This window comes from Nannospalax galili, unplaced genomic scaffold (genome assembly GCF_000622305.1).
Source record: "Nannospalax galili isolate Female #2095 unplaced genomic scaffold, S.galili_v1.0 scaffold44, whole genome shotgun sequence".
NCBI classification, from domain to species: Eukaryota; Metazoa; Chordata; class Mammalia; order Rodentia; family Spalacidae; genus Nannospalax; species Nannospalax galili.
The window spans coordinates 3527742-3552396 of NW_008355789.1; the positions used below are offsets into that span (position 1 = coordinate 3527742).

The following is a 24655-nucleotide window of genomic DNA, read 5'->3' on the forward strand; positions in this document are numbered from 1 at the left end:
CACCTGTGTCATGCAATGCCGCAGAGGTCAGAAGAGGGTTTCAGATTCCCCTAGAACTGGAGTTAAGAATGGTTTGTAGCCGCCATGTGGGTGCTGGGAATTGAACCCGGGTCCTCTGCAACAGGCTAAGTCAGTGCTCTTAACCGTCGAGCCATCTCCCCAGCCCCTTCATTAAGTTTTTTGATTCAGCATCTGCCTGTTGCCCCAGCTGACATGGAATTTGCTGTGTAGACCAGGTTGGCCTCAATCTCACAGATCTCCCTGCTTCTGCCTCCTGAGTGCTGGAACTAAAGGTGTGCACCACCACACCCAGCTCTCAACTCTTATTTCTAATGTAAGAATGAGATATTAGTTTCTCTTAGCACAACTTTATCTATACTTCACACAATGTAATATGTACTGTATATATTTATTACCACTCAATTCAAAGTATTTTCAAATTTCTGATACAATTTGTTCTTTGAACTATGAATATTTAGATACATGCTTCATAATTTTCAAAAAAGTGGTTTCTGTGTATAATTTTGGTTACAGATGTCTAACTTAATCCCATTTTAATATGAGAACACACTTCCTATGATGCATATCCCTTGGAATTTGTTGCATCTTGTCTTATGCCCCAGGATGTGGTCAACTGCCATGAATATTCCATTTGTTCTGGTAAAAAATTTGCATCCAGTAACTTTTAGATGCCCTTAAGATTCAAACTACGAGTTATGTTGGTCTATCAATTATTTGGAAAATTTAATTCAATCTTCTTACTAACTACTGGGGTTGCTGTGCCTCTTTGTACTTCTGTCAGGCTTTTCTATATACAAATGAAAATTGTGCCATTAGGAGAATGAAGATTGACAGTGTAACGTATATGATATGGCAGGGCCTTGCTGTGCAGTCCTGACTTTCCTGAAATTCACTGCTTTGGAAGTTATATATTTTGATTTCTGTGCTTTTCATGTCCTCTCTAGAAATTTTAACTTGTTTACTTAAATTGCTAAATTTTAAAGTCAGCCAGTATCCTTTCTATCACCAAGAAAATAGGCATTTTTAAACAATTCCAATCACCCTGTCCTAGGGTATATGCACTTCTTACCATGCATACAGTTCTAATATCCCCTCAGGCATGGCTCTTGTGTCCCAATCCAGTATTTCATTGGATTTACCTTTACATTTACCATTGTTGAGCTAATTACTCTTTAATATCAGATTTCCTTCTGGGATATTTTTTCTTACCCTAACGTATTTATTTTCTAACTTATTCTAATGAGGATCTTTCAGGATCTCTAAAGGTATTTTTATTTTACCCTTGCTTTTGAAGGGTATTATTTTGGGTATATACTTACAAGCTGGAGAGTATGTTCTCCACACACTAAACACGTTATCCCATAAACCTCTTGGCTTTTATTACTGTAGTTGAGAAGTCACCTGTTTTTCCAATTACCTTTGGTTTTTAGAGCATCTCCCTTTTTTCTGCTACTGCTGTGAGCTCTACTTGTCTTTGAAAGTTCACAGTTTCACTGTATACATCTAAGTGTGGATGGATGCCTTCATTTGCGTTTCTAAGAATTGGTATGCTAACCTGGAAAAACTTAAGCTATCATCTACTTAAATATTGCCTTTGCCTAATTGTTTCCTTTTATCCTCTCTACTTGGAATTGTAAGAGATTCTATGCTTGCATGGGACAGCTGCCGTTGGAAACTTGACACACCTGGGAAGAAGGAGCCACAATTGAGGCATTTCCTCCAGTGGACTGGCTTGTGGCCATGTCTGTAAGGCACTTTCTTAATTGCTAATTGGTGTGGGAGGGCCCAGTCCATTGTGTGCAGTGCCACCCCTGGGCAGATGGTCCTAAGTTGTATTGGAAAGCAGGCTGGAAACTATCACTATTAGTGCAGTCGTGGCACTTTTATCTTTGGGGTAATCAACAGCTGAGCCATTGGAATTAAAACCCACTCAATGGGAGGGAACTCATGTGTAGTACTGTAAACATAGCCAAATACACATGACTGGAAGGGTCATAAATCCTAGGGAAAAACCTACTTTTGCCACATCCCTAAACCGATGCGATTTCTTACTTTATTTTAAATATGCATTCTCATATTTACAGACAAATGTACTCTTCGCTTCTCATCAATGAAGTTTCTTTTTACAACAGATAGAGACTGTTGCAGAGTTTCAGAACTGGTCAAAGGCAGAGAACAGGTGTCTGTGAGATGCTTAACCTTAAGTGACACATCTTCAATGCTACCCCTGCACTTAGGATGAGTGTATCTCTTAACTCTCACCAGAGTAGTTTACTTGTGCAGCAGATGGTCATTAATATACAGACCCACAATTAGCTAATGTACCACAGAGTACTTATACCTGAATAGGACACCTATTTCAAACTTCTGTCTCCCAAGGCTCAGGGATCATTGTGGAAGAGGTGGTGGAAAGATTGTAAGAGCCAGAGGGGGTGGATGACAACAGGGAAACAGAGTCCTTCAAATAGCTTGTCATTTATTCATATGGACTCACAGCAATGGTGACGGCATGCACAAGTCCCATGCAAGCTCAAATCAAACAGAACCCCAGCATAGACATGGGGCAGTAAGAAATTCCAACACAACCTAAGGAACTTTTGACAACTGATGGCTTCTAGGAGGGGAAAGACAGTGTCTTGCAGGGTTGGGACTCTGGGTGGGCCCAGCAGATGGATCCACACTGAAGGATATTGGGGAACACAAATCATACTCTATAGGCCATATTACTATATACATAGGAGAGCTCTGGTGGGTAATACTATCAGCTTGACAGATCTAGAATTAAATTGTGTGGGGGGCAGTAGAGGGAGATTCAAATAGGTGAATCAAATAGTTATATTTGATCTAAATACCATCAAACTATATTGTATGAAAAATCACAAAAATTCAATTAAGGAAGGAAGGAAAAAGAGATATACCAATTACATTCTTCTACCTACTCGGCCAAGCTAGTTAGATCTTCCCTAAGGAAGGAAGGAAGGAAGGAAGGAAGGAAGGAAGGAAGGAAAGAAGGAAGGAAGCAGGCTGAGCATAGGCCAGAGAAGCAAGTCAGTAAGCAGTGGTCCCCCATGGTCTGTGAGTCAGCTCCTGCATCCAGGTTCTTGCCTTGAGTTCTACCTTGACTTTCCTCAGCGATGGACTATGACCTGATTATAAGTTAAAGTAAATACTTTCCTCTCCAAGTTTTTTTTGGGCATGGTGTTTTATCATACAACAGAAAGCAAACTAAAACAATACCCTCTATTCTACTTCAGTCTCTACCCCACCTTCTTTTCCCTTATCTTTCTGGGCTGATTTTGAATTCTTTTAGATCTATGTCTAGTTCGTTCATTTTATTACTTTATTAATGTTTGTGTATTTGTTCAACCCTTCCATTGAACTTTTAGTTTCATTTTTATATTTTTCACATTTGAAATTTTATTCCAATAAAACTAAATGTTATGGTTTGGATATAAAATGTTCCCAAAGGTTTATATATTGAAGACTTGGTTCTAGGTTGGTGGCACTGTTGAAAGGTGACTGGATCATGAGGATACTAACCCATCAATAGATAAATTCATTGTTCAGTTCATTGCTGAATGGGATAGTAGGAGGTGGGCTTAGTTTGGGAAAGTGGGTCATGGAGGCTGTGCATTTGAAAGCATATCTTGTCCTTGGCCCCTTGATCTCTCTCCCTTTCTTGGCTTCTTGGCCACTGAGAAGTAATTAACTCTGATGGGTAATACTATCAGCTTGAGAGGTCTAGAATCATAAGGCTCTGGGCATGTCTATGAGGGATGATCTAGATAAGGTTAACTGGGGTAGGAAGACCCACCCTACAGGGAGCAGCATCGTTCCATAGGCTGGGGTCCTGAACTGCATAAAAAGAAGAAAGCAAGCTGAGCACCAGGATTCATCTCCTTCCTGACTGTGGATGCATTGTGACCAGTCTCCATGACTTGCCCTCCATGATGGAGATGGAGTGTATCCCTTTGAACTGTAAGCTGAACTAAAACCTTCTCTCTTAATTTACTGATTGACATAGGAACGAAAAGGTAACTTCTGCAATAGCTCTCCTTCACCATGTGCTCTCTGCAGGACTCATCACCAGAATACTGTGCCTCAACATGGGTCCAGGAATGATGGAGCCAAGAAACCATGAACCCAAACATCTGAAACTGTGAGCTGAAATGAAACCTTTCATCCTTTACATTGTTCTCAGACTTTTGTTACCATGACAGGAAAAAAAATAAACAGAAGTTATTTGCACAGCCTTTTCTTACTCATGTTTTCAATCTCTTTTGTTTATTTAAATGCCTCATTAAGGGCTAGAGAGATGGCTCAGTGGGTAAGAAGACTTTCTGCACAAGTATGAGGAACTGAGTTTAGATCCCAGCATCTGTGTAAAAATTTGGGCATGGCCACGTGCACATCATGGGGTGCAGGGGGGATCACTGGGGTTTGCTAGCTGCCACTGTAGTTCTAGAGGTGCTGTCTCAAGGGAATAGGGGAAGAGTTAAAAACAGGACACTAGGTGTCGTCTTCTGCCCTCATGCATGTGCATGTGTGGACACCCACACACACAGGTGCATATATACCACACATATACATCACACTCATACAATACACACAATAAATAAATAGGCAAATAAATCATTGTGCAACATATTTTATAGCCCGTGTCTGATCCATTCAATAGCTGGAGGTTTTCTGATCGAACTTGCTGTTCATCTTTTTCAGCACTGCAGTTTGGGACTTTCTTTTTCTCTTATTTCTTTTTGTGATGTTTTAAAAAGTGTTATTTCATATTCCATGGAACTCTAGCTGTGGGCATTTTTGTGGTTGGGGTTAAATGGGCTATTTTTCAGAGGTAATTCATACTTTATGTTGAGAAAACAGGCCTTTGGGATCCTAGCTCTGCAGGAGGTAAAGTAAGCCTATTGTGTGCAGTTGAGAGGGAGGAAGGCAAAGGCACTGGTTTCTTCAGATACAACACCCTTGTCTGAATTTTTGGTCTCTATTTGTTTTCTTTCTTTTTAAAACATATTTTATTTATTATTTTTATTTTATGTGTATGAGTGTATTGCCTGCATGTATGTGAGTGCACCTGTGTCCTGCAATGCCGCGGGGGTCAGAAAAGGGCATCAGATTCCCCTGGAACTGGAGTTAAGGATGGTTCATAGCTGCCACGTGGGTGCTGGGAATTGAACCCAGATCCTCTGCAAGAGCAGTCAGTGCTCTTAACCTTGAGCCATCTCTCCAGCCCCTATTTGTTTTCTTTTGTTGTTTTGGGAACCTATCACATGAGATCACTATACTGACAGAAACGTATTCACTTACAGCTCTGGGGGTTAGAAGCAGGAATCAAGGTAAGGTGTTGAAGGGCCATGTTCCCTTCAGAGCTTCTATGTAGGGGTCCTTGATGGCCTTTTCCAGCCCTAGGTCATCTTTGACTTGTGGCATCACGACTCCAACTTCTGCCTCTAGCTTCATGTGGCTTTTTCCATGTCCGTCTGTCCTAATTTCCTCTTCTGTTTAACGTTTTGGTTGTTAGCCTTTAACAGCTGTGTTATCCCTCCAGCCCTCCTTTTAAAAAACATTTTATTTATTATTCTTATTTTATGTGTATGAGTGTATTGCCTGAATGTAGGTGCACCCATGTCATGCAGTGCTTGCAGAGCTCAGAAGAAGGCACTGGATTCTCTGGAACTGGAATTATGGAAGGTTGTTAGCCACCATGTGGGTACTGGAAATTGAACCTGGGTCCTCTGCAAGAATAGTCAGTGCTCTTAACCACTGAGCCATTTCTTCAGCATTGATTTCCACTTCTTATAAGAACACCAGCCATATTAGATTAGTACCCAACCTGATCCAGTGTGACTTCATTGTATCCTGATTACACCTGCAAAGACTTTATTTCCAAATAAGATCACATCCGCAGGTACAGAAGTCTGGATTTCACAGATTTTGGGAGAGATTCAATCCAGTCCATTGCAGTTTCTAACCACTTCTTACTTCCTTGCCAGCTCCTGAACACAATTTTATGTTTGGAAACTTCTAGAGTCATGAAGTGTTCTGTTCGATGTCACCTCTTATTTCCCTGTTTCATGCTGCCATAACAGACCCTGCCCTTTCTCCAGTGCCTTGTGGACTCAGTAACTAGGGAAAAAAAGCTTATTAGAATTGAGTGCAAAATAGCATCAAGGCTTTAAATGGAGACTCAATAGGCAAGACTGTGTCTAAAGGAGAAAGAAAGTACTGCATGAACGTTGTAATATTTTTTGGTCGGGGAATTCTCATAGGATTTTGATCCCAGAGTTGATTGCTGTAATGTATCTGTTGAGCCATAAAGATCTGGAGTTGAATGTTTTCTCTGTATTTTATAAATCACATGACATTGGGAACACATGTAAGCTTTTAATTTCAGTTTCCTCAACTGATAAAGGGGTGGGGGGATCATCATAATATCTATTTTAGGGTGTCCTATGGATAGATGGTATTTTTTTTAATGTCTAGAGGCTGGGGAGAGGGTTCAAACATTAAAATGCCTGCTGCACTAGCATGAGGGCCAGAGTTTAGACCCCCAGAACCCACTTAAATGCTGGGTGGGCATACAGGCCCAATTGTAATCCCAGCCTGAGAAGGTGGAGGTACAGGATCCTCAGAGCAAGCTGGCTAGCCAGAGGAGCCATATCAGTGAGCTCTAGGTTTGATTGAGAAACCTGACTCAATGACTAAGGTGGACGAGCAATTGAGGATGATTCCTGACATTCACCTCAGACTTCTATGTGCACAAACATACATGTGCAAAAAAACCCAAAAAAACCCCACATATAAAATACCCACATGCACAATACTCCTTTCTCATTCTCTCTCTCTCTCTCTCTCTCTCTCTCTCTCTCTCTCTCAGCACAATACTCCTTTCTCATTCTCTCTCTCTCTCTCTCTCTCTCTCTCTCTCTCTTTCTCGAGAGAAAAAATGCCTAGCAAGAGCCCCAGTATACAGCAGGTATTCAGTATATGCGACTAATTTTATTTCCCTGTTCCAAAATAGGTAAGGAGTCTGCCTAAGATGCTGCTAGATAAGCAAGGTCTTCAGGAGACAAGTAATATCGTTCAGTTTTTTCATACAACCTGCAGGGGCAATTAGAAAAAAAAACAACTATTTTGTAGGGGAGGAAACTGAGGCACTGAGATGCTAACTCATAAAACACAAAGGAAAACAGTGTTCACCACACTTGAGACTATCTTGTTGGGAAATGACCAGCTACTCTGCATCCCTTCAGGGAGGAACTGGAATACAAATGAACTGGTCCTTCCTGTGTACTAAGTTCTGTCAGCTAACAGGGGCTGGGCCCTTGCTTTAAAAGCTACCTTTCCTTTGACGTCAATGGCACTTTATCTCTGTCAAGTGGGAGGGAAGAGATGGAGGGAAAACAAAGCCTGACAATATTTTAGACTGTATTTGAAACCCTGAACACAAAACTACCCAAAGATATTTTAACACACATCCAAGAGCCTCACCCAGGCCCACACTCCAAAATAGCTTTATGATTTAAGGAAGGAAAAGCCAGACATCACCACCACCCTGCGACTGACTCACACATATGTTGGAGGCAGAGTTCACAAATCTAATTCCTTTCCTTATTTCTGGACATTTTTACCCAGAGAACACAAGTGACCGGGGGCGGTGCTGCCCGCTCAGCCGATTCCTGACAGCGGCTCCTGGTGAAGCAGATTGTGTTGGGGGGCAAGCATTTATCCAGGAGCAGTGCTGAAATGAGATGGTGAGGACGCAGGCGGCGAATAAATGACCGGTGCAGGGAGAGCTGGAGAAATGAGGGTGATTATGCAGGCACCGTCCTCGTCCTCTATGAATACATTAGCTCCCCTTCAGCCTGTGCATTCTCACTGCCTCCAAAGCAATTGCTTAGAGCTTCAGTGAATACAGGTGTCTGGAAGTGTTTTCTAAGCTCAGGTTCAGACAGGCTGGACTAAAGCCAGTCCTCAAAGCCCCATATTAAGTCTGGGGGTGAATTGGGCCATAGCACATATGGATCCTTCTGTGTTATGGGATGCTTACTGTAGGCACCTAGTTTCCTCTGCTCGGTTATGGCAAGGGCTGTTTGCTCTGTGGAGTGGGAAGTGGAAGGAGGCTAAAGGTGAGAGGAGTGTGGGGGTCTTGGCTGGGAACTGAAGGTCCTGACCTAGAGTAACCAGATGCAAGTACTATGGCCAAAGGATCACGGGTGGACTAGTAGAAACCAGGCTAGGCTGCTTGAGGTATAAAGAGGCTAGTGTGGGGAGCAATCTGACAAAAGCCTCCAACACTTGGAGGTATAAGGTCCCCTCTAAGGGAGATGGGCTGGTGAAGATCACCAAGGGGAGGACAGTTGGACCGACATAGGAGTACGCCTGTGGGTCTGGCCAGCACTAGGTAGGGTCTGAAAGCAGCATAGAATGAGAGGGCAGGTTTCTGTTTGTATCCCACAAATTTGTTTATTTCCTGTTAGAGATCTTGTAGCCATCTTTGGGAATGTTCTACAGGACACTATGAAGAAGACAGAGTATCTACGGGAAGTGATTTTGAGGGACTCTCTTATCCAACCACCCCTGGATGCCTGCTGTCGCTCATCCCAACAGGCTTGTTTAGTCTTAACAAAAAAGCTGAGTTGGGAGCTCGGGTCTCCCATGTGTCACCTCCAGGCTAGCAAGCTTGGAAGTTCTCTATGATAATTCCTGAGGTTCTATTCTGAGTCTCCCTGTCCCTGACCCCAGCCACACACATGCACCAGTGCTAGGGTCTGGATATTTGGAGTCAGTGTGTGGCCCTCAACTTTGAGCCCCTTTTCTACTGAACAGAAGATTCATCAACACTATACCCCTAGACTCACTCACCCTTGTGGGTGCTGAGCTCAACCCAAGGTCTGAAACCCCACTCACCCTGATCCCGAGCTCCACATTCTCGCCTCCATAGACCTCCATGCCTTCATCCAGCAGGCCGATCTCCTGGAAGTACTGCCGGTCCACAATGAAGCAGCCGATGAGAGCAGGGCTCCTATAGGGTGGGAGAGGGCCAGCTGTGAGCGGAGGCTAGGCTGAGAGTCACCCGAGGAGGAAGAACCTGGCCCAGTGGGGCCTGTTCTTAGGGTGGTCTAGAGGTGCACCCTCACCCAGCCCCTCCAAGGAAGCTGTTCAAGGCATGGGGCAGATGGCTCCTGTTCTGAGGCCAATCATTGTTCCCTGCCACGCTTGTCAGCGAGGTAGCCCAGTGACGTGCCATTTACCACATATATGTAGACTGCTTGTTTGTACCTCTAGCTGGCCTGACTCTGAACTTTGAGCCACATAACCAGAGACTGCTTTTGCCTGGACAATAGGTCCAACTTTCCCTTGATTCCTAATGGAGGCTCTTGAGCATGTCAGCCTTGGCTCACTAAGATGAGTGGGAACCAGGTTGTAGAGGACTTTGGGTAGCACAGTAAATAATTTATAGATTTTATCTGTAGGTACAGGGATATCTCTAAAGAATTTTAAGTAGAACAGTGGTATGAATGGGTATGTTTTAAAAAGAATTCTAAGGCTGGCTGGGACATAGTAGACTGTTGCCTAGCATGTATGAAGCTCGGGGCTCAATTTCCAGCATCACAGAAACCAGGCATGGTGACTTACACCTCTAATCCTAGCACTGTGATATGGAGAGAGGAAAATAAAAAATTTAAGGTCATTGTTAGTTATATAACAGTGCGTCCCAGATCAGCCTGGGCTACATGAGAGACTTTTGGTTCATTGAAAGGAAAATAAAAAGCATACTCAGATAGCTGTGGGGTGACTGACTGGAGGAGATGGGGGGTGGGGTGGGGAAACTTCTGGGAAATTGGCATCTGTAGCCAGGTAAAAGATGATAAAGATTTGGCAGAATTTGGAAAGAGATAAAGTACAAGGGGCAGAGGGAGGAACCTGGTTGCCAGTGGACTTCCTGATCTGCCTGCTGGAGGGCCAGAGGAACTCAGCAATGTAAGGTGTGGGGCACACAGGGAAAATGCTGTTTCTGGGAAGCTCCTTTATGTATTTATCATTCTTGTATGGTTCTGGAGATCAAACCCAGGGCCTTGAGCTTACTAAACAAACACTTAACCACTGAGCCACATCTCCAGACAGCGGCCCTGCCTTCAGAAGAGCTTGGCATTTGGTGCTGAGAAACTAACCTCCTCTATTTGTGGGACACCATCAGGAGAGTGCAGGCAGGGCTTAAGGCAGACACCTGGACCCAGGTTCAGCTATGGTCTCACGCTGGAGCAGCACTGCAGTGGAAAGGGGCTGTGCACTGGGCTTACTAGCTCCCCTGCTCAAGGCTTCACACAGAATGGCTCCCAGCGGGGGTTGGGGATCAGCAGGATGGCAGGGGCTGCTGCTCTGCGGGGAACAAATGCTGCATTATCCTGCACTCTGCTCCTCTTTCTAGCCCTAGCCTGTTAGGCCATGAGCCCAGGCTGGGGGATTTGGTGGAGAGAAATGAAGGGCTCTTAGGGGTGAGCAAACTGTCAGTCAGCTACATGCAAACAGACCTGTCCTTGGGAGGATACTGGTCCAGGCCTTAGAGATGAGCCCTATGGGGATGACTGCTCTCTGCTCTCTGGCTGGGTGTCTCTGAGAGCTCCATAACCTCTCTGAGCCACTAAATCCGAAACACAAACCATGGATACCTACAACATCAGATCAGTGCTAACCTCCGGAGGACTCCTAAACATGATAAAGTGCTTGAAAGCTCTGGACATAGCCAGCTCTCAGAAGATCACAGAAAGATCAGCTCAGAGGATTTCCTTCCTAAATACAGGATGGTTGAAAACATTTGTCAGGCATAGTGTGATCTCAGCCTTTTCCTTTGTGCTTCTGAGTACTGGGTGTGATTGGGGCCTCGTAGAGCACGTGGGAAGGGATCATCCTCCAGCTTCCACATGCAGATAGGGAGGGCACAGAACCCAGGACAGTGGCTCCAATGAGCACAGATATATCAGTTGGTCTGTCATTTACTAACTAGCTAGGGCATAAAGCTGTGTTATGATAAACACCCTCCATCCTCAAAGGATTAGACACAGCTTATAAGGAAACATAAAATACACTGGAAAACATAACTATTGTCTAGAAAGATCTAAAGATTACAACAGCCTGGGGGCCAGTTAGAAGGCAAATACAGACTAAGGCTCTCTAGCATAGTTCTTTAAAAAAAGATTTTATTTATGTGAATTTGTGCATGTGTGTGTGTGTGTGTGTTTGCCATGCGAGTGCAGTTCCCAGAGAGACCAGACGAGGGCGTCAAATTCCTTGGAGCTGGAGTACCAAGTGACTGTGAGCTGCCCTATGTGGGTGCTGGGAAGAAAACTCTGGTCCTCTGGAACAGTAGCAAGTGCTCTTAACTACTGAGCCATTTCTCCAACCATCCATCATGGTTCTTAAACTGGGTCCAAAGGTGTGGCTCTGAACTTCTTGTTGGGCAAGGTGAAAGGGAACATATACATTCTTAGAAATAAAATTTATAATTCTCAGGAGGAAATGCCATCCTGATTGATTTCTTGTGGGTAGCAAGCTTTCTTTGACTAGTATTTGACTTGAGAGAAATTTCTCATGTGGATCTTCTTAAAGGGGTCAGCTGGAGATCTTGGGGACCCAGTGAACAACCACCTTTAAAAAGGTTATCTCAGGCTGGGCATGTTGGCACACACCTTTAATCTCAGCACTTGGGAGGCAGAGGCAAGTGGATCTCTGTGAGTTCAAGGCCAGCCTGGTCTACCTAGTGAGTTCCAAGACAGCTGGGGCTACAGGGAGACCCTGTCTCAAAAAGACCCCCCCCCTCAAAAAGTTATTTCATGATACAGCAGAAGTAACTGGTGGGTTTGGTTTATAGTGCACACGTGGGCAGGACACTGAAACACAGCTCCACACATGAGGGAGCTGGAATGCTTAAGATGTATTTGTGTAAATCACAGTCTCAACAGGCATATTCTCCATCTAGGAATAAACCAGAAATGATCCAAAGAGATTCCAAAATAGAACTCCTCTCACCCAAATTCCTGATAAAAATTGAGCAACGATGTGAAAATAGTGGCTGAGATGATGTCTGCTGGCAAAGATCTAAAGAGTTCCTTTGTCTATTAGGACTAGTCTGACACATCCAGTGAGGAACAGAACAGAGACAGTCAAACAACACTGTCTTCTGCAAGTATGCCCATGGCATGGCAGCACATTTCCCTCAGACTGAGGCAGATATGGGCCACACCAGTTTGAACTCGACAGTTGTCAAGCTGGGGTGGCAACATGCCACAGAGCCTAGCTCTCAGTCTTGTGTTCATCTTGTTAAACACAGATGGCATAATTGGTTGACATCAGGTTATAATAAGGATCTAATAGTCCGTGTATGTAAAAGACCCTAGCATAGAGCAGACTTCCTACAAACTAATAGCACACAATTACATAGGCAACTGCTGTGGTTTGAGCATATCCCCTCCCAGAGTTCGTGTGCTGGAAGCTGGTCTCCAGCGCTGCAGTATGGAGAGGTGGTGGATCTTGAAGAGGTGGAGCCTGGTGGACGCTGAGTGGGTCATGGGAGCACCACACTCAGAAGGGATTAATGCAGTTCTGATTAATGAGTTCTCAGACCAGTTGTTGACAGACGCATCCACTCTTTTGATATTGTGGAATGGCCCTACCATCTACAACTGTGTGTGGCTACATTCAATGCTACCTGAGACACATGCAGCCCAGGGCCACCAGTTAGGCCCCCTCATAAATCGAACCTCTCTGTGTGGCTTTTTCATTTCTACTCCTGCCATGTGATGTCATCTGCCTTAAAGGCCTTCACCAGATGCTGGCCAGGTGGGGTTCTCCAATCTCAGACCTTCAACCTCCAGTACTGTGTGAGCTAAATAAACCTCATTTTTTCACAAATTACCTATCCTTGGGTATTTTGTTATAGCAACATAAGACAGACTAAGAAAGTAGTGTAAGTAACCACAGGAAAGTTATTTGATTTCTCTTCCATTTTATTTTCTATATGAATATATATTTTTTTCTTCTAGCTATAAAAATCGTGATCTTGACTCTTTCAATTAAAATTTTCACAATCTTTCTCTCTCTTGCAAGTCAAAGCAAGATTGGGTTCTAATCTCTCTTTGTTCTGAGTTGACCCCCTACATCTACCCTGCCATCAACAGACAGAAACAAGGCTGGTCTACTGCAGACATCCAGAATTGGCAGAGGGGAGTCATTCAGGAGTCTTGGAAGACAGCATCAAAGGCAGGAGGACTTTGGGGTCTTTCAAATACAGTTGGACGCCAATATTTGCCTAAGTGCTACATGATAAAACTCAAAAACTACCCTGCTGACCCCATTCCTGGGGCTGCCCAGATCACGTTCCTCCATCCAGTCCCTTTGAACCTCTGTGACCATGAGCTTCACCTATGAATGTCCATTCTCAATCTAGTCATCTCCTATGGACCCTTAACAAGGAGTTCAAACACTATCTGTTGGCAAAGGATCTCCACTTCCCCTGCCTGCTACATGGTTTTCACATGTGTGGCAGAATAACCCGAATGATGTGGTCTGTCTACAATTGATTCCAGGAGGAATCAAGCACAGCACTTGAAACCTGATGGATATCCCATGGAGATGAGTGACTCTGGGGTTGGAGAGAATGCTCAGTGGTTAAGAAAGTTTGCTGCTTTTCTAGGGCACCTGAGCTCAGTTCCCAGCACCTATATTGGTGACTCACAACTGCCTGTACCTCCAGCTCCAAGGATCTACATGCTTATGTGCACACATACACAGACATACACATACACCACATACACATAAATCTCTCTCTCCCCCCCCTTCCTTCCTCCCTTTCTCCTTCCTTCCCTCCCCTTTCCTCCCCCCCTTCCCTCCCCTCCCCTCCCCTTCATAACTTTGAGGCTGTGCCTTAAGTTCTGGGTGCTCTGGTGGCTCTTTGAAGGGATCATGAGAGCTTTTGAGTGGGAACTGTAGATCAATCCCACTGCAAGTCTTTTCTACCCTCCCTTCCCTTTCTCTGGGGCTGGAGTCTAGAGACAAGGAGGAAAGCCGAGAGACCCACGGGGAAGGGTGATTACCTGATCGGGGCTGTGGAGTTCTCCAGCTTCCACCAGGCCTTGGGTGGATTTAGGTACCGGCACCACAGCTCCCAGTCGAAGCCTTGGGCGGCCAGCGGGTATTCTTCTATCTCAAAGTTGTCGTATTTGATGTTATCGAAAGATGGTGAGATGATCCGTTTCCTGTTCTCCTTTATACGCGTGAGGACAGGCTCAGCCCTGAGCAGGAGTGAGGAAGAGAGGGATGATCACTTCCAAGATGGAGATTAGCAGCTCCCCAAGGCAGGAGGAAAGAAACCCAACCCACCTCAGAAGCTCTGCCTCCCCAGGAGCTCGATCACTTCCAAGATGGAGATTAGCAGCTCCCCAAGGCCGTTTCCCACCAGCAGGAGGAAAGAAACCCAACCCACCTCAGAAGCTCTGCCTCCCCAGGAGCTCTGTCCCTTGCACTGAGGACGTGGGGGTTGGCAAGAAGCTCCTTTGTTGAGTTCAAAGCTGGTCTGAGGATGTCTCACCCAGCCTATGTGCCTTTCCCTTTCTTCACCCACACAACAAAAATCAAGACTTTACAAAAAGAGGGACATGAAGGAATAGATTTGAGGCTCCAGAGGAAACTTTCAGCCTGGGTTTTGATTTTGCTCATCTGGTGGAAGAGGCTGGTAGGGCCGGGCAAAGATGCTATCAGCTCTGCCTCAGGAGAGGTGGGGCATCCAGGCTTCCCCAGGGACTGGGAGGCCCCCTGGGCACTGGGAGAAAAATATGCTTGCAGACAGGAAGGATAAGCTTCTCATTAATAATACATTCAGTGCATAATTGTTTATTCAAATCAGCTTGAAATAGTAAGTGTCCCTTTCCTAGGCTGGCCATAAATCCTGAGGAAATGCTTTTTAAATAGTCACAAATGGCAAGCAGGGATTTCAAGGATAAAAAATGACTGTGCTGCAGCCTTCGTTTGGGTGTGTGATGCTGAGATCTAGCTCAGGCTGCCTGTAAGCCCCAACACTCCTTCCTGCTAGCGTGCCCTCTTCACCCTGCTCTCTAGAGGTAGAAACTGGCACCATGGAGCTGGGGGGGGGGGACAGATGCCAAGGCCACTAGGCACACTGGGAAAGAGGGCAGGAAACTCCTTGTCCCAGCTAGGTATGGTCACCCCCAGCATCTGTGCCCCCCTATGCCCAGGGGAAGCCTCATGCAGTGAGTGGTACCACCAGTATCAGGTGACCTATGAGGGTTCAGGAATAGCTACAGAGGCCTCCTGTCAGTTCCCTTACCCCATCCAGCACCTAGCAGACCTGACTCCACAAAGGAAGGCCTGCTAAAACCTTTCACTGGGATGGAGACCTGAAGCCAGGGGCCACTTCTGACCAGGTATTTGTGGGATCCAGGAAAATCTTGACAATATCAATCCACCTTTACCTATCTCTGCCCACCTGGTCTTGCCCTATCTGTTTGGTGGGGTCCCTGTGTCTTATCTGTTCTAAATCTGATGCCTCCAGGTGATGGAGCTGGCAGGACCCTTAGCTGGCAGGAACCCTATACTGTGCCCTTTGTATACACTCCTCTCCCTGGTTGCACTTTTCAAAGGCTGACACCAACTGGGGCCATACCTGGGGCCACCATACCCTTTAGGTGCTGACCCCTGATTCTCCTGGATTGCTCTTACATTTCAGCTGTCCCCACAATCCTTTCCCTTCCCACCCACCCATGACCAAGATCCCAGCATCCAGTTGGCTTAACCCTGTTACAAGGGTCACTCATACAACCCATATCTCAGCTGTCCCTGGAATACTTTACCTATCTTCCAGCCTATGATTAAGATTCTAGCATGCATAGCACTTTTGAGCCAAAGCCCCCTGGATCACACTAAGATTCCCCTCCTGTCTCCCAGGCACTCACCAGCCCACATTGAATTCCACATGGGCATCAAACAGTGCTACCACAGGGGCTGTGGCCGCCCTCCAGCCACTGACCCTGGAGCGGATGAGGCCTTCCTGCTTGCTGTGACGCACAACTTTGATGAAGCCTGGCTTCTGGCCATTCACCTTGTCCACGTATTCTGTCAGCTTTTCCTTGAGTTCCTCTGTTGGCAAAAAAACGTCTTTTAGCAGAATGGGGGCAGGGGTTACCCAAATAGTCACAGTCCTAGGCTGAAATGAGCATCCAAGGAGGGGAGTGGGCCCACCACTCTCAGGTTTTCACAGGACCCCCATGGTGGTCAGCACAGCTCAGCTCTGAGGGAAAACAGAAGGGAAGATAGTATTACTAAGCCCCAGCAACATGCATGGGTCACAGAACTCACACACGTTGTGTGGTTCATTGTCATAGGAACCAATGGGAAGCTGGGGGCTCCGGAGAACTTATCAATGCTCTATAGCATATAAGAGCTAGAGTGGTTTCCATCAGTCTGTGGATGTGACCAGGCTGGGTTGTTATCATATTTCAAACTTATTTGAAATATGATACGAAATGCCCTCCACAGGCACCTGTGTTTGAACACTTGGTCCCCAGCTGGTAGCACTGTTCTGGGGACTATTAAGAGTGGACTATTTGGGGATCCCAGGAAACCCATAACAACATCAAGCTGCCTTTGCCTACCTTTGCCCAGTTGGTCTATCCTGTCTGTGAAGAGTGACGTCTGTCTCTTCATCTGCTCCAACTCTGTTGCCTCCAGGCATGGAGCCCTGTCCTTAGCTGGCAGCAACTCTCTACTTTACCCTTGTATACACCCTTTTCCCTGGTCATACTTCCCAGAGGATGACAGCAGCTAGGGCCACACGTGGGGCTACTGCACCCTTCAGGTACTGACCCCTAGGCTCTGCAGGTGGCCCAGCCCTATTGCAAAGGACACTTACACATCTCAGCTGTTCCCACAATCCTCTCTGTTCCCTCCAGCCCATAAATAAGATCCCCGCATGCATTGTACTTCTGAGCCAAAACCCCTGGATTGCACAAACCCCCTGGATGACACTGAGGTTCCTCCTATCTCTAGGACACATACCAGCCCACACTGAATTCCACCTGGAGGTTACAGAAACTTTAGGAGGTGAGACCCTAGCTGCCCATTCGGGTTCCAGCCTCTGTGCTTCCTGACTGCTAATGGGATGTAATGAGCCATCTGACACCACCCCTGTGACGTCCCTGCCCTAATGGACTGTATCCCCTCAAGCCCTAAGCCAAAATAAACTTCTCTTCCCTTAAATTGTTGCTTATCAGGTATTTTGTCAAAGCAGTGAGAATAATAACTAATAAACTGGGCTTCTTCTTGTCCGCTCAGCTGCCTGGTCCTCCCAGGGCTCCTCATTGGTCCTCCAACCTCCCAGAGGAGCCCCAGTAGCCAAGACCTCAGCTGGACTTGCTGTGTCCAAGTCATCTCTCTGGGAGGTAGATGGCAGGCACTGTGCTGGAGCAGGGGCCAGTGGGCGGCTGCCTGCTGTCACTGGACCTGGCTTGGCATGAGATGTTGCTTCTCTGACACCATGGTGAGACTCCTCAGCCCAAGAGGTATGATTATGATTTCACATTATGATTATGATTCATTACGATTCCACAGCAGGGTAGGCCACAGCTGGGACACTTCATAGTAGGTTGAACAGGATACATTTTGAGCCAATTACCCATCTCCAAGTACAGATCTGATAAGGGATGGGGGAAGAACACGGGCACTACTATATTCCTTGAGGTAGAAAGGAATTTGCATGTACAGTGTTAATACCTTAGCTCAAACATACCTCTAATGGCTTGCTTGTTCTGTATCAACTCTCCAGTCCAGGCAGTGGCTGGAGAAATACAGGGCCCATATCAGCAGATACTAACTAGACCCTGTTTCTAAGGCACTGATGGAAGCAGACTATGGGGTGGCCCCCAGGTACTCCATCTCCCCACATGGAGTTCCCACTTCCTTCGTCCACCTTAAGGGACCTGAAGCTTTTGCCTTCTCTCTCTGACTGCCCTATGCAGGCAAACTGGAGCAGCCTCCCCAAGGCTGAGAGGTCCATACAGGGGAGCAAAACCATCCAGCTCCTCCAGCTCCAGTGGAGTCATGAGCTGTTGCAAATGCCTGAGGGGTCCAGTTGAATCCATCACCCCACATTGAGCGGACACAAGTGATAAGCTGTCCAGAGACCCAAGCCCTGACTGCAGGATTCTGCATCATCAGCCTTTGCTTTTTCAGTCACTGACTTCTGGGGTGGGTCGATACACGCTGCAGTGTCTACTGTTCTAACCTGGTGAGGGCTGGATTAAGACTGGCACGCAGGAAATGATATCAGACACAGAAGAGGTATTTGAGATGAGCACAGCAAGTAGGACAGGTCTGCATTCCTGGAAATGCTGTCTTCTCTGTACCCCTGGCCTCTGTTACCAGGGAAGGAGAAAAAGCCTGCTGGTGAGCAAGTCTGCCCATAATCAGCTATAGTTCAAATATGTGCTGGGATTCAGAAGGCTTCCTCAGCTTAGCGAGAAACTGTTAACAGGAAGAGAGGAAGAAGGGAAGGAATGAAGAGAAGAAAAGAAGAAAGGAAGGGCGTGGAAGGGAAGGGGAGAAGAGAGGTTGACCTACTTAAAATGCCCTGGATGATACTGTTCCAGCCTTTGCGAGGTATCTTTGCCTAATCCAATTTTCATGTTTTTCTTCAACTTTATCAATTGCCAAATAAGCAAGAAGAATCTCAGATACTTCCAGGGTTCCATAAAAACTGTTTTCTAACATGTTGCCTGTGGTGTATATATAAATATATGTATATATCCTGCTAAATATTTCATATATTTAAAGTACTTCTCAGAACTAGCTACAAAATAGAAAAATGGTCTCTTCCTCAGACCTAAATGCAACCACATGACTGATCATATCTGCCTTTTGCTCAGGCTGTTAGGAAGCTCAGGGACAAATAGGAATATTTGTCCAGAGTTGGAGCAGTATTTTTAGTTCTCAACTATCCTAAAACTTTGATTTTCAAGTTATGATTTAAAAACTGTGTTTTTAAAAAATTTTTACTTTTTTCTCCTATGTCAGTTATAGGAAAAAGGAACCCAGGATCTCACACATGCTAGGTAAGCAAGCACCCTATCACTGAGCTATAGCCCCACACTCATACGTGTGTGTGTGTGTGTGTGTGTACATGTGTGTGAATACTTAATTTTGAGACAGGGGTTCACTAAGTTACTCAGGGTGGTTTTGAACTGCTGATCCCCCTGCCTCAGTCTCTGTGTAGTTGGAATTTATAGGCCTGAACCACCAGACCTGGCTGGAAAAAAAAAAAAAAGATTTTTAAAAAACACTATAAATAATGCTTAACAAAATGCCATAGTAGGGCAGGACAGAGGTGAAACTGGATAGAAAAGGTTAGCTCAATTTTGTGCTTAATGCTGTATGGCTGCAAAGCCAGGAGGCAGGGGGTCTGCTCCTTGTGACTTTGTCAGGCTGAGAGTGAATGAAGAGTTGTCCACAGCCAGTGTTGACAGAGAAACACGATTTGCACCCTGCATGGGGCCAAGCATCCTCCTGTGTGGCGCCTTTAAGCCCTCATCTGCTGCTTACAAATCCCTGCTCTGCTGTCTTCTCAGAGACTTCTATAAACCAGGGCTCCCAAAGCTGTCTTGATGATATCCCAAGAGGACACAGACCACTCTCCATGGCCCCAAGTAGAGCATCCCTGCAGGGCTAGCTAAATGCTGCTCACATTCCTTCACACTGAGATGCCAAGAAGTGGGGAGTCCTACCGCCTGGCCCCATGGAGCTCCTCCCCTCCCTGCATCTCTGCCCCTTGCAGTATCTCTGGTACCACTAGCCAGCAGAAAGTGACAGCTCAAAGGCTGGGTTGGGGAGGGAGTCACACCTGCAACTGTTAATCTGGTTTAAACACTCAACCAACTGACACCATGTTCTCTAGTGTGAGGGAAACCCAAAGATTAGGAAGTTGGTTCCCATGTGGCTCTGCTGTTTGGAAGGCAGATGAACAGACATTTTGCAGATGAACTTGCCTAGGCCTGCCCATGGAAAAGCAGACCAGGTCTTTGGATGCTCAGAGGTGCTCAGGGGATTACTGCCCATGTGTACTCCAGGTTTGGAGAAGCAGGGCCAAAGGGAGAGGCTTCCAATGCACCTGCCCATTCTTTATTCAGTGAATACTATGCATGTCCTGTGTGCTGGGTGCTGATCTGGCCGCTGTGGCTGGAGGTGTGAGTCAGACAATTAGCAATGGACTGAAATGTTCATGCCCCTCCTCAATTCATGCTGAGATCCTAACTCTGAATCAGAAGGTGGAGCCTGGGGGAGGTTTTCAAGTCACAGGGGTACAGCCATGTCTAATCCTTTCCGAGCAGCTCTAACAGAATACACAGATTGGGTCATATTTATAAAGCATAGAGATTCACTCCCTCAAGGTTATGGGGTCTGCAGAGTCCAAGACCACAGTACCAGCATCTGGTGTCTGGCAGGCGGGAAACTTGCTGCTGTTCTTTAATGGCACAACACAAAGGGAGAGCTGGTGGAATGTTTTTGAAGCTGTTCTGATAAGAGCTTTAGTCTCATTCACAAGAATGGAGCTTGCATGCCTAATTATCCCTGTCTTTAAAAACAAGTTATTTATTTGTATGTCTTTCTGTGTGTATAAATGTGTATGTGCATACAGGTGCCCATGGAGTCCAAAAGAAGGCATTAGATTCCCTGGATTTTGAGTTATAGGCCGTTGTGAGTACCCAACATGGGTGGTAGGAACTGAACTCAGGTCCTTTGGAAGAACAGCAAGTACTCTTAACCACTAAGCCAACTCTCCAGCCCCTTAATCATCTCTTAAAGGCACTGTTTCTTATCACGTTGGCAGCGCCTCATTTTGAAGAGACGTGGTAGCACCACTCAGCCCTTGTGAAAAGGGTTGCTGCCCTTCTTCAAGAATCTCAGAGTACTTGCTTGCCGTTTCTCTGCCATGGGAGGAGGCAACAAGGGGGACCCCTGGGTTTGGAAACTGAAGAGATGGCTTAGTTGGTAAAGTACTTACCTTGCAATCATGAGGATCTGAATTCAATCCCTAGGACCCACATAAAAAGGCTGGTATGATGCTGTGTGCTTTAGCCCCAGCACTGGGAAGGTAGAGACAAGTAGATCCCTGGATCTCACTAGCCAACCAGCCTAGCCTGCTTGGAGAGTTCTAGGCCAGTGAGAGACCCTGTCCCCCAAAACTATGTGAGTGTCACCCATGAAACAACAACTGAGATTATCCTCTGGCCTTCACATGCATACATATATATGCATATGCTCACCTGTACACACACGTACCCCCCACATGAACACACACACACATACACACACACACACACACACACACACACACACAAAACCAAAAATATCCAAAGGTTGGACATCCCTATAAGGTTCCACTACCTCCTAATAGAACCCCAGGCTGGTGACCAAGCCCAACACATGGGCTTTTAGGGGACACTGAAGATCCAGTCATAACAGTTATCTTTGGGTCTACCCTTTTCAGATGTTTTGGGTAGTTTCCCAGATGCCCTGGGTGTAGATCACTGTCTTGGTTCCCCCTGGTAACCCCTCTTCCTGGACCTCAAAGCTGTCCTTCCAACCCCAGCCAGAATCATAGAGTTGCCCCACCCACTAGCTGCCTGGGACTGGAGTGTTATCACCCGCTTCACCTCCACTGGTAAGGGTGAGTAATGAAATAATGGTAATTTAAAGATTGAAAGCACAGCACATTTCTGTTTATTCCTTTAAGAATGAGTAGTAGTTGGTCTTGAGATGGAAGATTAACTGGCTGTCTTCTAACACCATTTAGGACCATTGTGGGCAAATGCTATGTCAACACATTTTAAAAGAGAGAGATTGTGTGCATAAGGATGCAGTCATCCTCAAAGCTAGGGGATCATCCCTCAACACTGGTGAGCTAAAGAAAGCAGATGGAAGGTGCCATTTATCCCCACCCTCTATGAACCATCTGCAGGGGGACTTTAGACTCAGAGGCCCCTTGCTGATGAGCCAGGGTGACCAGGGCAGGGCAGCATGGATTCCAGAACAGACCAGCTTGATGCATACTCTCCTCCAAGAGATGATTCCAGACAAGCTTTAGCCTCCTTGGCAGTTTACAAATGTCTTCCTTGGGCCATTCTTCTAGCTCACTTCCATCCAGCTCCTTTAATAGCTACACTTCTTCAAAGTCAGCTGATGCTGAGGAAGATTTGGAATGGCCTTAAACAGTCCCCTCACTTAGAAGGCTGATCTGGCCGTGTATGGTAAAGACTTGGAGAAGCGTTCCAAGAAGAAGCCCTGCAGATTGGCTATAAAATATGACCACAGGGTCCAGGCACACAGTGTCATAATCTTCCTAGGGAGCTGCAAACATCACATCAGTATGATCAAATGACAGAAAGTCCCAGAAGTAGCACTGAAGAGCCCAGCCCTTTGTTTCTTGTTCTATTCCATGGTGTCATATGGTGCACTAGGGACCCCCAAATCCACTAGAAATAGATACTCTAATAAAAGCTGGGCTTTCAACCCCACTCATCCTATCTCATCTGCTACATGGTGGCTTGTTTTTTTTCAACATGCTGTGTCCTGCTACAAAGTAGTTGAAATTGACTTATGACGGTACCTACAGATGAAAGGACATGCAAATGTTCCTTACCAGTCAGGGATGTATTCGGCTCTAATAAAACACCTCTTTCTCTCTCAATCTCTCTCTCTCTCTCTCTCTCTCTCTCTCTCTCTCTCTCTCTCTCCAAAATTAATCTTTATCTTTATCCTTTTAACATGTTTGCAGGGAGCACTATCACCCACCCCATATGCATTGTTGGAGCACGGAGAGCTTCGAAGGTTGACTGGCTCAATATCACAGCCCAACAAGTGACAGAAACCTGGGCAACCTGGCTCCAGAGACCAGAATCAAGAACTTTAATTATCAGGAGAGAAGGCAAGGGCAGGGATTCCAGCTCAGATCTGCTTAACTCTGAAGACTGTGCCATCTTCCTTTCTACCCCTCAGCCATCCCATTCTCGCATTCTGAGCCCCAACCACAGCTCTTCCTTGGGGTCAGGATTCTGTGGCTGTCCGTTCATCCATCTTGAGTAACTGAGTAAATGAAAAAGGAGAATAATGAACTGACAGATCAGCCATCTCTCTCGCTCGGTGACCTTGGAGAGGGGCCAGCTGGCCTTTGTACTCCCTGGGGCCTCGAGGAGGAAGCCCTATTACCTGAAGGTGGAACAGTGTCCCAGATGTTGGGGAGTTGATTGAAGGCTTGAAAGACTCCTGCTCTGGTGGATTTCAGCAGGAACCACAGAACTTCTTAAAAGCATCCCAGTGGGTGACTGATGACAGCCCCCTCCAGGCAGGAGTGGGCACAACTCCAGCCCTGGTGAACCTCGCTTTGGGGCCTGAGTGGGGTCTTTCCCATGAGCCAGGGAGAGTATGACTCGAGCTCATCACCTAGAGGATGGTGGAGACCCATCAAATGCAGACTTTATCCAAGCTGAGGGCAGACAGAGGGGTTATCCAAAGATTCCGGAAGGGTCTGCCCAAGTCTCCTACCCGTATGTGTGGCACCTGGGAAGGTCCAGTCAGGCAAGTAAGCCAGAGGCCAACTTGGCTTTTGGTGTTGACCTACTGACTTCTTTTTTTATGCAGCTTAGATTTTTTTTTTTTTTTTTTTTTTTTGGTCTTTTTGAGACAGGGTCTCCCTGTAGCCCCAGCTGGCCTAGAACTCACTATGTTGACCAGGTTGGCCTTGAACTCACAGAGATCCGCCTGCTTCTGTCTCCCAAGTGGTAGGAAGAAAGGCATGTGCCACTATGCCCCGCTGCAGTTTAGGCTTCTTTTGGGGGCAGTTTTAGAGTGTTTTCCAGCTCAGAAACTTGATCTTCTAATCTCCTGACTAAGAGCCCAAAAGTTTAGGATTCTCAGTTCAGAATCTCATGGTTCTGAGATTCCTAGAGTTTTGGATGTCAGATACTGACTCCCATGCTTCTGAGAGCTCTCTAGGTGATGTAGTCACAGAAGTAGTTCCAAGCTGCCCCCGTTCTCCACCTCTTATTTCCTGATCTCCTCCTAGATCCTGCCATTGGTCATGGTCTGCCAGGTCAAAGGTCCTGGGTGCTGCTTACTCTCAGCCTCCTCTTCAAGCCTCTCTGCTGGTGTTCCCAAGCATCCCAGCCATAGTGCCTTTGTACTAACTTCCCTCTCCCTGGAGCTCTCTTCTCACCTCACCTGAGCCAGCACAGGAAGCCTTCCCTTGCCTGCAGCTCTCCCAGTCTGCAGTGGGAGTAAAGAAGGGGACTGTTTCCTATTGGGACAGAGACATTGGGGATTAGAAACACATGCTCCATACAACCAATGGGGAGTGACTACCAGCCTCAAGCTCCAGAGTGTCCAGAGAGGCTCCGAGCCCCTCTCCATCCCCTGTGGGAAGAGGTAAGGTTTCCCCCAACTGTAAGTCAGCCCTGCACTTCTTCAAATCACCTCTGCTCAGGCCATGTGACCAGTCACCTGCAGCTGGCTGAGTGGTAAGGCTGGGGACCTACAGGTGTCACACAGAATGACACCGCAG

At 46.3% G+C, this 24655-nt stretch overlaps 1 protein-coding gene across 2 annotated transcripts in view; it reads right to left on the minus strand.

Annotated features, from left to right (window-relative positions):
• Galnt18 (polypeptide N-acetylgalactosaminyltransferase 18) overlaps nt 1-24655 on the minus strand; it is a 368839-nt gene that overhangs the window by 92697 nt on the left and 251487 nt on the right. For both annotated transcript variants that reach the window (XM_008853482.2, XM_008853485.2), the window contains exons 4-6: nt 16002-16185; nt 14127-14324; nt 8944-9058 (exon numbers count right to left, since the gene is read on the minus strand). In XM_008853482.2, coding sequence (XP_008851704.1) covers nt 8944-9058; nt 14127-14324; nt 16002-16185 — 497 coding nt within the window. The remainder of the gene's footprint in view (nt 1-8943; nt 9059-14126; nt 14325-16001; nt 16186-24655) is intronic.